General features: G+C 54.1%; 1 protein-coding gene across 2 annotated transcripts; it reads left to right on the top strand.

Moving 5' to 3' along the window:
• Positions 1 to 619: 619 nt before the first annotated feature.
• On the top strand, positions 620 to 12233 carry CEND1 (cell cycle exit and neuronal differentiation 1). Of its 2 annotated transcripts, none has more exons than XM_058806698.1 (2): positions 620 to 683; positions 10080 to 12233. In XM_058806698.1, exon 2 carries the CDS (start codon positions 10247 to 10249, stop codon positions 10637 to 10639), a length of 393 nt encoding a protein of 130 aa, XP_058662681.1. In that variant the 5' UTR covers positions 620 to 683; positions 10080 to 10246; the 3' UTR covers positions 10640 to 12233. The 2 variants fall into 2 exon arrangements, with proteins under 2 accessions (XP_058662681.1, XP_058662682.1); XM_058806699.1 differs by lacking the exon at positions 620 to 683 and adding an exon at positions 9722 to 9856.
• Positions 12234 to 12588: the final 355 nt, after the last annotated feature.

Genomic DNA, 12588 nt, shown 5'->3' on the forward strand with positions numbered 1-12588 from the left:
TGGGAAGGGGTGTCAAATCCCAGCCTGCTGGGACAAGGAGCAGTCTGGGGAGAAGGGAAGCAGAGCTGGCACAGAACTATCACAAGGTGCAGCATTTCAGTGTCTTCCCTCCACTGTGCAGAGCTTCTCCTTGGCAAGTCAGTTTTACATTCCTTAACTCACTGCTCAGGATCATCTCAGCTGGAAATCCTGGTGGGGGGAGGCTCATACTCCTTTTGCCTGTGGTCTACACAGAGGCATCCCAATGTATCAGGCTGGCCTGCTCCCGGGTATTTTTCCCTGTGTGTCCTCCCCACTTCGTTGCTATGTTTCATGCAATTGCTGCAAATCCAGGCAGGATTTGGAGGAGAATCAAACGGAGCAGCAGAGGGGTCAGTGCCGCAGGGATGGCCCTGAACTGCTGAGCCAGCTCAGCCCCAAATGACAGAGGATGTGGAGATGCAGCTGGGCTGCCTTCACCACCCTGCGGCCCCCCCTTGGCACCCGGCCCCTCCAGATCCCAGCCCTTCCCTCTGGATTGGAGCGCCCTCTCCCCCCCTCCCTGCTCTCCATCTTCATGCAGTCTGCAGAGGTGCATTGTGGGAAACTCCCAAGTTTCCCCCCCACCCTCTGCCTGCCTCCCTCCCTCCTCTCTGCGCAAGAGCCAGCTCCCAAGGTGTGACTGCTCCGGCCGGAGGACAGAGGTAAGGGAGGGATGCCGCTGGGACGGGGGGCGCGGGTGGAAGGGCCGGGGCTCCCAGCTCGGGGACGTGCGGATGTCCTGCGCAGGGTGACAGAGAGACACGGAGACGTGGAGCTACCTGCCCAAGGTGAGTGTGCACCTCCCGCGGCCGCCCGGGACGGAGGCCGGGGCTGCCATGCCGGCTGCCTCTGGAGCCGGCACCCGCAGCTTTCCCCGTGCGAGGCAAAAAGATCCTTTTTGACCCCACACAAGGAGCACGGCGAGGATGGCCGGCCCCGAGGGCTCCCCTCCCGCCCCAGCTTCGCTCGCTGAAGGTCAGGCAGGCACAGGAGGGGCTCCTGCACACGCACGGCCGCCTCCCGGCCGCTTCCTGCCCGCAGCTTCCCGCACGTACCTGCAGCCTCCCCGCCGCCGCCGCGGGCTGTGCCGCGCAGCCCTCCCCGCTCCGAGCCGAGCCGAGCCGGGCCGAGCCGGCCAAGGACAGGCCCTGGATGCCGCAGAGCACTCCGGAGGCAGGAGGGCGGCGGGCACGGGGAAGCGGAGCCGGCCATGTGCCGGAAACAGGGCTGCTGGGAGGGAGGAGGGGAAGCAGCATCCCGGGCTGAGCCTCTCCGGCCTTGGCAGAGAGCTGCCGCACCTCCCCGGAAGGGTTTGAGCGCTTCTCCAGCTGCTTTTCCCCTCCCATCTGCATGGACAGAGGGATTTGTTTGCCTTTTGCTCTGCCTGGATGGATTTAATGACTCTGTTTAATTCTGTGAGTCATGAAGCAGGAGGGAAGCAGGAACAGCCGGCATCTTGGTTCAGCCTTCACCTTTTCCAGGGAAAGGGGGTTGTTTTGTAGGGCAGGGAGAATCTGATATCTATCAGGGGGTGTATCCTTTGATTTGACCCTGGGCTTGTGCTGGAGAGGAGCTCACAAAGGGAAATCTGACCCCAAAAACCCGCAAAGGGAGGAAGATGTCAGAGGCAGCAGTGCCTGTTAAAACAGGGAGAATATTGCACCGAAGGAATGGGAGAGGGGTGGGTGCCAGCCCAGGGCTCCTGAGTCACGGTGGGTGCTTCCAGGGAGGGAATGCTCCGGGAATGTCTCAGGCTCTGCAGTCTGATGTCCCTGCTCTCTGTGCATCCATGTGCATCCCTGGGATATGTGCTGGCAGGGACCTGTTGATTTGCTCCTGTTTACTTCTCTGTCCCTCTGGTGGCTTCTGGGAAGCTGCAAATGGGGGAAAGAAGGGGATTTTTAAAATTGAATCGAGGTCAGGCTGTCAGAACTTGGGCATTGGGACAAGAGGAGGAAACCTCCCCGCCGCAGCCCGGTTTTCCTGGGTGGGGCTTGGGCAGGATGCCGTCAGGAGAGGGAGGATGGACTATGCCGGATTAAGCTCCCTGCTCCATCTCAGGACTGACCTCCAAAAGTCTGACCTTCACAGGTTTGACCTTCGGTGTTTTCCAGCTGTCCTTTCTCAGCCACGGTGCCCAACACCAACATCTAACCCTGTGATACTGTGCTAGGGTGGGGGAAGAAATCCCAATTCTCCCCTAAAAGTGCATTTTCATCCCGCTGCATCCATCCCCTCCCCTGGCAGGCTGCTGGGATGCAGGGCTGGAGAACACCCTGGCACGTTGTTCCCATCCTGGATCAGGTGTTGGGACTGGCAGATGGGATGGAGGGAGGGATGGAGCTGCATGAGCAGGGATTTCCATGCTGGAGGAGCTTTGGCCATCCTTCCCCAGATGCTTTCCAGCTTTCTGCTGGGAAGGAGAATGCCCTGGTGTTGCTGCACAAGGTAAGGGATGAGTTTTACCCCAGAGAGTGTGGGAGCCTCCCTGGAAGGTCACTGCCTCGTGTGGAATTGGCCCCTTGTCTGCCTGCAGTGGCTTCTTAGATTTCAGCTGCAGAGCAACAGCTTTCAGGCTGATGCCTGCAGATCCAGGGGCTGCCAGATTCCAGACCCAGCTCTGCATGAGAGGAATTGCTTCCAGAATCTTCCTGCTGGCCCCAGCTGAGCCACAAAGGGGGTGATGCTGCATCAGGCGGAAGGGATGGATTTAGGATGCCCATAAACTGGGGAGGGGTGTTGAATTTGCTGCTGCTTCCTGCAGTGGTTGGGGCTATTTCACTGTGTCACATATATCCCTCATTCTTTTTCTTGTGGATATTGAATTTGGGATGCAGGACTGGGAGGAAGATGCCTTAACAGCAAGATCTGTCAGAAAGGGAAGCAGCCTCCTGAAGCTGGGGACTGGCTTGTGGCTGCTTGGGGAGCAGCACCCCAATTTGGAAGCATCTGCCCTCTTCCCAAAGGCTTCTCCCAAGTCCTGGCAGGCCTGGGGTAAGGAGCAGGGCTTTGTGGTGGGAAGGAATGAGTGTTCACCATTTTCCAAGAGGCAGGGAATGTTTGCTGACCCTGTCACATTATCCCTGAGCTGGCACCACAGGCCCAGAGCTGAGCAGGGAACCAAGAGAAGCCCCATGGCCCCAGCTAGGGTGTTGCTGGAAATGAATTTTTCACTCTGGGATGGCTGGAAAAACATTCTAAAGAAATGAACTGAGTGTGTTTGCAAAAGTCAAAACAGGAGGAGTTGCCCAGGGTAGGGTTCAGGATGCACCCAGATCCCTGTGAGGTGTCATGGGTTAAGGATCCAGGATTCCTGTTGCTGTGGTGTCTCCCAAAGTGTTCCCAATTATTGCTCCAGTGTCCTGACAAGTAGCTGCCATGGGAAGAAAAAGTCATCCTGGCTGAGAAGCTTTTCCTTTGTGCCCTGAATTTCTGTTTGGGGTGAGGGGCGCCCAGCCCTGCCAGGGAGAGGCTCAAGATCTAAGGCCTCGTGGTTTTGAACGGTAAAAGCAACAGTTTTGCTCTGCTACAAAAAAAACCAAAACTGTTGAGGGGAAAAGAGAATTTGATTTTGTGTCTGAGTGAAGTTCAAACTCAAGATTAAAATGAGATTAGCACAGCAAATTGAGGTGCTCTGAACTCTGTTTTAGGAGCTTGGGGACTGTGTTGGGACCCTGAGGAGCCAGGCTTTGCAGCAGGGTATTTCCAACCCAGCCTCAGCGACGTATTTCCGGATTCTGTTGAATTCTAGAAATTATTTTGCTGTAAGGTGTGTCTGAGAGTGCAAACTGTATGGGGGAGGCTGGTGGCACTTGAGGGGCCTTCCCAGGTGTGGCTTTTCCTGCTGACAGCAGGCCAGGGCCGTGCCAGCTGTGACTCAGTGCCCACCCCAGGGAGTCAGTCGGAGCACGTGGCTGGAGACAAAATCTCCTCTCTCCCACAGCTGCTTGGCAGTGCCTGGTTTTTGCTGTGCACGTGGCTGTGTACAAACATGTGTGGGTTACCAGGGTAGGTTGGAACTGTGTTTGGGGTTAAACCCCTCCAAAAGAACACAGGTTGAGCCCCTGGTAGGAGTGTGGTGTGCCTGCAATGCTGCCTCCACCTCTCAGAGAATAAAATGTCTGCCACATCCATCCCAGGAGCTCTTTGGGGACAGGATGTGTGTGGTTTGCAGAGGTGATGCTCAGCTCAGAGCTTGTCATCTGCAGAGGTTGTGGTGTAGAAAAAGACCATATATGTCGTGTTTCTGGGCTCTTTCTGGTGGGGAGACTGAAGTGCTGTGTCACCTGTGTGGGCAGCATGGCTGGGCAGCCTCCCAGGAAGACAGTGGCAGTGGTGTCACACCTCTGAGCAGCTGGTGGCCTGGGGTCTGCATCCCAGAGCCCTTCCCTTTGGAAATGGAGGGCAAAGCTGCCTTTACTGGGCTACAGGAACCTGTCCTGTTCCCTGACCTCACCTTGGTACCAGGTACAACCCAGTCTCTGAGTGTGGATGCCTTGCCCAGCCTGGAGAGAGGGGACATGGCTTGGTGGCACTGGGAGCAAGAAGGAGGGTCCCGGCCATGCTCTGGGGGCTGTGGGGATGGTGGGTACAGATTTTTGGTCACTGCCAGCACCAGCTGGACCAGTGAGGAGCACGCTGGGGCTCTGAGCAGCTGCAGGAATTGCCGCAGCCACGGAGCAGAGGCTTGGCTGGCAGATCTCCCCCCGTGGCAGCAATTTGAAGCTGCTGCCACTGCTAAAATGCTTCCAGCATCTGACACTCTCCATAACAAGATTCAAAGGGCTTGTTTGAGAGGGAAATGTTTAATCCAGGGATGGGGGGAGGGATGTGGGGAGTAACAAACAACAGATTGGGAAAAGGATTCATAAATATCTCATCAGAGTGAAGTGGGTCAGCAGTGTTTGCTGTGACTGGGTGGTGCTGTCACTGAGGGTTGGATTTGGGAGGGCTGGGAAGCACAGCAGGCTCCTGTACAGTCTGTCCCTGGCTGTGCAGCACTGAGGCCATTCAGGAGTGTCTGTGACAAGTGACTCTGCTGGCGTGGGGTTTGCGTTGCGTTGTGTCACGTTTGCCGTGCGTTGCGTCAGGAGCCGGGGGCTGAAATAGCCTGGAAGGGAGCTAAAAATCCTCCTTGGGGAGCTGCTCATGGCAGCTGAGAGAACACAAGCTCCTTATGTAAAGCTGCTTTAATATTTATGGTAATATCAGAGGCGGTGCATTACCTCATCCATCTTCGCTGCACTTCTTGGGCATGGGGAATGGCTTAGTCACTACTCTGCTGACCTTCTCCTGGGTGCTTGCTTGGCATCTCCCTGCCTTGAACACATTTGTTCTCCCAGCAGCTCAGAGAAAGGGAGAAATGCTGGCTTTCCCCATTGGGAATGGGGAGTTGAAGCACCAGGAATGCTGCTCACTTGCAGGAGGGGACTGTAGACAAATCCTTCCAGCCCTGACAGATCACTCCAGGTGTGGCAGAGGGGACAGGCACAGATCCCTGAGGACATGTCCCAAAGGACAGGGTGGTCCTGGCTGCATTCCTTAGGGGTTAGATGAGAAGATGGAGGAGAGTGGGATGGTGGGAGTGCTGGAGAAGGAGCTCCCTCTGCTGCTCCAGAGCCACCTTTGGTGCCAGCAGCTGTTTCCGTAGGGAAAGCAAGGGTCTGTCTGTCCCGTGCACTAGGGGATGAGTGCCTTTCTTCCAGACAGGCAGGAGTGACAAAAAAAAGGAAGAGGAGATTAGGGGATGAGGGGGAGGATTTGAAGATTTTTCCTGCCATTTCTGGCTCTTTCTGCACAGCATTGCTCCAGGTCAGATGTGGTCGGCTGTTTCCAAGATGGATGTTTCCAACTAGAGGACACCTGGAGTGTAGGGATGGACCTTTGCTGCAGGATAAATCCTGATACATAACCCCACTGTGCTGTTAAATCCTTCCTTGCTGCCAGTCTCAGTGTGGCAGTCAAGGACCTGATGGAAATGGGTTGCTTTTCATGACAGAGGGAAAAACCCTGGGGATGAGCTTCCCACTGCACCCCAGACCCACACCCTGGAGCAGCACCTCGCTCTTGCAAAGTGACACTGACTTTTCCTTCCCCATGGAAGCAGCAGAGGAGGATGAGAGGATTTGGAGCTGGGATGGGTCCCTGCAGAGGGAAGGGGCCATGCTGGTGGAGCTGTGCTGTGGCTCAGATTTGGGGCTGGGATGGTCCCTGCAGAGGGAAGGGGCCATGCTGGTGGAGCTGTGGCTCAGCTCAGCAATGACTCATCCACTGCGCTCGGTGCAGGATTGATGCAGCTTTCATCTGTGCACGCAGGAGACAGATGAATAGATGTGTTTGGTGATTTGCTGGGATTTGAGGCAGGAAAGTGCCCTTCAGGGAGCCAAGGGGAGCTGCTCCTCTGCTGGCCTGTTGCTCCAGTGGAGGGCAGCTTGTTGCTCTGGGTGAGTCTGACTGCACTGACCTTGAGAGCATCCCAGGGGAGCTGTGGTGTTTGTGTGCCAATCTTTGCAGCAGCAATTTGGAAGGCTTTCCTTTTCCTTTTTCTCCTTGATCATCCCTGATTTTATTACACCAGCTCCTTCTTCCCAGCCTGGGAAAGAGCTGGTTAGCTCTGGCAATGAGAACCTTCCAGAAAGGGCACTGATTGTTAAACAGAAATAGCATGGAGCAGGGAAAAGGGAGGGAATGAAGCCTGTCTCCCACAAAATCTTATTCCCAAGTGCTGCTGCCTGTGTAGGAAGCAGAGAGGGAGATGAAGGGGGAGGAATGGGTAGACAGGCAGAGACAGCAGCTGACAAGAGAAAAGGGAGGAATAAAAAGATGTGAGGAGCTCTAAAGAAGAAAGGAAAGGTAGGAAAATGTGTCATTAGAGAAAAACTTGGTGTGATGGAATGAGGGAAGAGGAGGAGACAAAGGAATGCGGGGAACCCTCACATGCAGGGTTAGTTTTTTGAAATGAGGAAATCACTTCTTTCTTCAGTCTGGGGGAGAGAGAGGTGCTTAAAGATGAGACCATGGTCATGCGCTTGGAAGTACAGGATGGAGAGCAGAGATGATTCCCAAGGTAGGTGCTAAGAGCACATAGAAGAGGGTTAAGTACTGGGATGGAAGAGGATGTGCTGCTAAGGGTACCCAGGTGCCAGAGAGGAGCCAGGCCAGAGGGTCTGGAGAGGTGCTGGGTGATCCTGTGGCTACTTGCAGTGATGGAAAACCACAGACAAAAGCCCTTTATGCAGGCACTTAAGAACTGCTGATATTGATTTTTGGCTTAGTTTGGTTTCTACATCTTTTAAAACCTTTTCTAAGCTGTGTGATGGGTTTGTGTTGCTTTTAGTGGAAATGCACTTAGAATCAGGAAATTCTGTTTGTGGCAATGCAGGGCATGGCAGCAGGACAAAGCTCCTGACTCCATGGCTCCAAGCAAAACCAGCTTTTGTGCCCCCAGGAATCTGGAGCAGTGAGGGGTGTGGATAAACCTGGAGGTGCCTGGGCTATGCAGGGTCCCCATTTCTCAGCAAGAAGGTGAGTTTGCCCTCCCTGATTTACCTCACAATCTCCATAGGCTGCACATGATTTTCCTAGGGAAAGAGCAGAAGTTTAATGCTTGGTCCATGTGCTGTAACCACATGAATGTCAGAGTGTGTGAGTGGCCCAGTTAACTGATATCAAAGCAACAAAGAAGGTAAATTAATATTTATGCCATGATTAATCTGACCCTCCCTTCTTTAACATGTGAGCGGCCTGCTTCAGTTGTGGGCTCCACTTACTATTTCTTTGTGTCTCATTGTACCAGATTGAAAAAAAAAAAAAAAAAAAAAAAGGATAAACTGGTCCCAAATCAAAGGAGCAGAGTCCTGAGAGTGACTGTGTGCAGCCTCAGCTCTGGATTTATGTGGGATTTGTGCTGACAGAGCAGTATGGATGCTCTCTGGAAGCACAGGAAAAGATGAGGCAGGTGATATCTACAGAAATATCACAGAATGAGCACTGAGAGGAAAATATTCTTGCACTGGGCCAGGCCCTTGTTTCCCTCCCACGCCCCAAGCCACAGCGAGGTCTGAAGCTGGGTGAGCATCCAGGATGGTGTTTGTGTGGTACAGGATGCCCAAATGTCTGATACACACTCAGCAAGCTGTGAGGGAGGCACAGTTTGGGCTTTCCAAAAGGGTTTAGTTTCCCAAACTAGGGAATGCAAGCACTGTCCAGCTGCAGTCAATGAGAAATACGGGGTTTTATGGTCACCAAGCCTAGTGCAGCATGAGGAGCTGGGCTGGAGGATCCTTGTGGGTCCCTTCCAACTTAGGATATTCTGTGAGAGCTGTGGAATTCCATGATTTTGGTGCTGCAGTTCCCTCAGTCTGCTCTAGCTGCCTGACACCGGAGCAGCTGGTGACCACCAAGCAATGGCTGGCAAGGGGGAGCAGGGGAGGGAGGTGTTTCCATCTTACACTTTGGAGCCATAAGGCGTTGCTCAGCTTTGCTCTAGTCCCAGACCTCTCATTTCTGTGAGATTTCCTCCATTCCTTCCTAAATGGAGATGAAGGCCCCATGTTTGTCAGCCTCTCTCCCAGAAGAGTCAGCAGCACAGATCATTGCTGCAGCCCTGGGGCCTTGTTCCTGTCATTAGAGGAGTGATCTGCCCTCTGAGCCGCTGTGGAAGGAACCTTTGCTGGCTGAGGTTTGTGAGGAGCCTCTTCAGCTCTTGATGCAGACAATGAGCTCTGATTTCACTTAGCAGGCAGAAAGCTCCTGGCAGGTTCCTGGCAGCCCTGAAGGTCAGCAGGGAGCCGGCAATGCCGGCGGCTCGGATCCTGGTTACTCTTTATTTCCTGAGCTTGGGGCTGATGTGGTGCTGAACTGCCAGAGCCTGCTGGCAAAGTGCCCAGTGTGTTGTCCTCTCCTCCCATCACATGGACGTGCAGCCACAGGAGCTCCATCCTCAGCTCACCCTGCCCTGCCAGCTTTGTGGGGTGAGGTTCTTGTGGTAGTTTTTCATCTCCTCAAAGCCCACTTTGTCCCTTTGCTGAATTCCCGTGGTGCAGCAGTGCTGTTCACTGCTTCCACCAGTTCCCTGGGGAAGATAGCCCCAGATGATCACCAGCATCCTGTTTGGCTCCATGGGCAAGTCCAGCAAACCCTGAAAGGAGATGACAGGACTGAGATGTCTCTATCACCATGAGATCCAGCTCTGCAGTAAATCCATGCAGTCAATTCTCTGTTTTGCACCAGCTGAGGATCTGGCACTTTGTTTTGCTGTTGCTCTACTAAAATGCTGGTAGAAAGAATCCTTTTATCTCTGCTATCTGTGAGAACTGAGAAACTAATGCTGCATTTCCTGCAGCACCCATCTGGAGAGAAAGTATCACATAAGATCACATTTTAACCACTTCCTGAATGGACCTTGGGATAGTGCTGCAAAAGGGAGGGTGGAGGGTGAGACAGACAGGAAGAATCTATCCATCTGTTCTCCCGTGGAACACAGTGTTCTCTCCTTACCCAGAAGGAATTGAAAGGGTGAGCAAAGGCAAAGAAGGTTTATTTGGTTGGATGTGAGTTTGTCATCACTGACAAATGGCCTCACACACACAGCCAGGATGGACTTGGACTATGGATGCCCAGTATAGCAGCCATAGATGACAGTCAGTCCAACTTGTTTGATGTTCCTGTTTGATATTAGGAAAAAAATCCTTCCCTGGGAGGGTGCTGAGGCCCTGGCACATACTGACCAGAGAAGCTGTGGCTGTCCCATCCCTGGCAGTGTCCAAGGCCAGGCTGTGCAGGCTTGGGGCCCTCTGATCCAGTGGAAAGTGTCCCTGCTCGTGGCATGATCGAGGTGAGTTTTAAGGTCCCTTCCAACCCAGGCCGTTCTCTGCTTCTGTGATTGCTACAGGCACAGAGCCTGTAGTAAATGCTTTGAATGGAGTTCACAGTTCTAAAAGAAGGAGCCAACAGTTTTCCAGTCTTCCTTTCCATCCTCCTCCATCACCTCCAGGCAGAGCAACACTGGCTTGCTCTGCCCTGTCACTCACCTCTCCTTGTTCTGCTTCCCACTCCAGGTGCTGTACCATGTCCAGGTAGGACACTGCCAGCGTAACAAGGATCCCAAGACAGCCTCTCCCAGGCCTTGAGCTCGGGTGGCTCCTCTGCTTCCTGCAGCAGCTGGGCGAGGGAGAAGAGCTGGGATAGCCCCACGTATCCAGCCACTGCCCACAGCACCCCTAGGATGGATTCCAAAGGCAACGTCCGAAGCGGAAACAAACCCGACGCCAAGGCCGCCAGCTCCGGGAAGCCGGAAAAGCCCAACCCCGGGCCTGCCACGAATGCAGACAAGAAGGAGGCCCCCAAAGAGCAGCCTGCTCCTGCCACGGCCACCAAGAAGGCAGCAGGTGACGCCACCATCGCCAACAACCACAGCAACCTGAAGCCCGGCCCCGCCGGCACGGAGCCGCAGGAGGCCAGCGGGCAGTCCCCTGACTCTGACCACAAGGGAAACAGCTCCGAGGAGTCCCCGGGCGGCTTCTTCGACAACATGAAGCCCTTGATCATCGTGGGAGGAGTGGCGGTGGCCGCGCTGGCTGTGATTGTGGGAGTGGCTTTCCTAGCCCGGAAAAAATGAAGACCGAGACGGGGTGGGGATGAGGAACCCAGCCCAGCTGTACAGCTCCTTTTGAGACAAATGCATGCAGAGAAATTCTATACATAGCTATATATATAGAGAGCGAGCTAGATAGGCCAACAACAAACACCAACTGCAACTCCAGGGTCTTGTTCAAGACGACTGTGCCAGTCTGACCCGCTGTGGGTAACTCCATGCACTCAGTGTGTTCTTTCATGTAATATATCTTGGCTTATACCGCTGTGTATAGATTACAGCTTCTCCTGATCGGTGTAAATGACGGTGTCCCCTCCCCTCCCCTGCTGCCCTCCCTGGGAAACACCTCCCCTCCCCTCCTTGCAGTCCCGTTTTCAAGTCCAAAGTGTTCTATGTCCCATTCAGAGTCCCAATTTGTGTTTTGGTTTCTGTTTGGTTCTGTTTTAACTTGGGCTGTGGTAAAGAAGATGGAAGGGGAGTGCTAAGGCCCAGCTCTCCTGTCACACTGGGCTGGGGGTGTTTTTCCAGCCCCATCCCAGGACAAGGGAAGCGCAGGGGCAGTGGCAGGGAAGAGGCAGCTCCCTGACCCAACAGCCATGGGCGATCCCTAATCGGTGTCTGTGCATCTGCCCCTCATCATCCCACCTTGGAATGCCTGCCTGGGAAGTGCTCCGGAGGAACTAGGGTGGCTGTGGCGTGGCAGAGCCCGGTGTGAGCCTGGATGTCACATCAGGTCACTCCTCTGGCTGAGCTGCCAGCGGGACAGTGACCAGAGGGGCTGTGCTGTGGCCCAGAGAAGTCCCATTGCAGCCTTCAGGATCCCAGGGCTGGCCAGGGTCACGTGGGCAGCGTTTGGAATAGAGAGACTTTGTTTTGGATCTAGTATTTCCTAATGTTAGGCTGGGCTTTGCAGGGTGCTGTGGGCTCAGTCCAAGCTCCCTCGAGGTTGGCTGGACTATTTGTGTTCATTTTTTGGGGTTTTGGATAAGGCCTTTCACTGGATTTTTTTTTCCCCACTGAAGGCTGTGGTCTCTCAGCATATGGGAAGACAGGAAAATGGGGAGAAATGAGCTGGTGTTAGGGGCAGAGAGGACCTGGGACCCCATGAGAGTAACACTAACCTACCTGCTTTATACCAGGGAACCCCCTTCAAGGGCATTGGAGTCTGTCCTGGGTGGATTTCTTGCCTCCCTCTTGTGACAGTAGTAACAGGGATTTGTAACTCGTCCACACTTTGGAAATGGAAACAAATTCCTGGCCCTCAGGAGCAGCCTGATTTCATGGGTGAGTACCTTGGCTCTCAAGCCAGATCTTGTGAGGGGGAGGAGAGAGGGTGTTTAGTGCTTTGGCCGGTGCTCAGCACTAAACAGCAAGGGGTGAGGAGCTCTGCCTCTGAAAGCTTCCATTAGGCTTCTGTTGGCTGCTGCAAAACAGTGTTACAAAAACTCCTTACATTTTGGGTTGAAGTGGGGTCAGAGATGAGATGAGGTCCAGTGGGAGCTCGGCAGCGGCCACAGCCCATGGGCAGGGCAGGAGTGATGGTTAGAAAGGGGCTGTGACACAGTGGGGTGAGCTCTGTTACAGAGCCCATCGTGCACCTTTAACTGGGATGGATGGAAGGATGGATGGATGGATGGATGGATGGATGGATGGATGGATGGATGGGTGGATGGATGGATGGATGGATGGATGGATGGATGGATGGATGGATGGATGGATGGATGGATGGATTCAGGGGCTGCAGGGATAGAGGGGGATGTGCATTCATTCCTCAGGTGCTGCCTATGCAGTGTCTGCCTCGGCACAGTCCCTGGATGGGATGGTGTGGGGGTATAACCTGACCTGGCAATTCTGCTCTTGGCTTGTGTCTGTCTTATTCACCTCCAAATCTGAATGCACATGGGCTTGGAATGCATGGCTACTCCTGTGGTGAGCTCAGAAAATATTCCCAAGGGTGTGCGGCCTCTGGGAAT

This window comes from Ammospiza caudacuta, chromosome 6, assembly GCF_027887145.1.
Source record: "Ammospiza caudacuta isolate bAmmCau1 chromosome 6, bAmmCau1.pri, whole genome shotgun sequence".
NCBI lineage: Eukaryota > Metazoa > Chordata > Aves > Passeriformes > Passerellidae > Ammospiza > Ammospiza caudacuta.

Excerpts from the sequence above, each read along its gene's own strand:
- CEND1 (XM_058806698.1), top strand. The coding sequence starts at position 10,247 with ATGGATTCCAAAGGCAACGTCCGAAGCGGAAACAAACCCGACGCCAAG.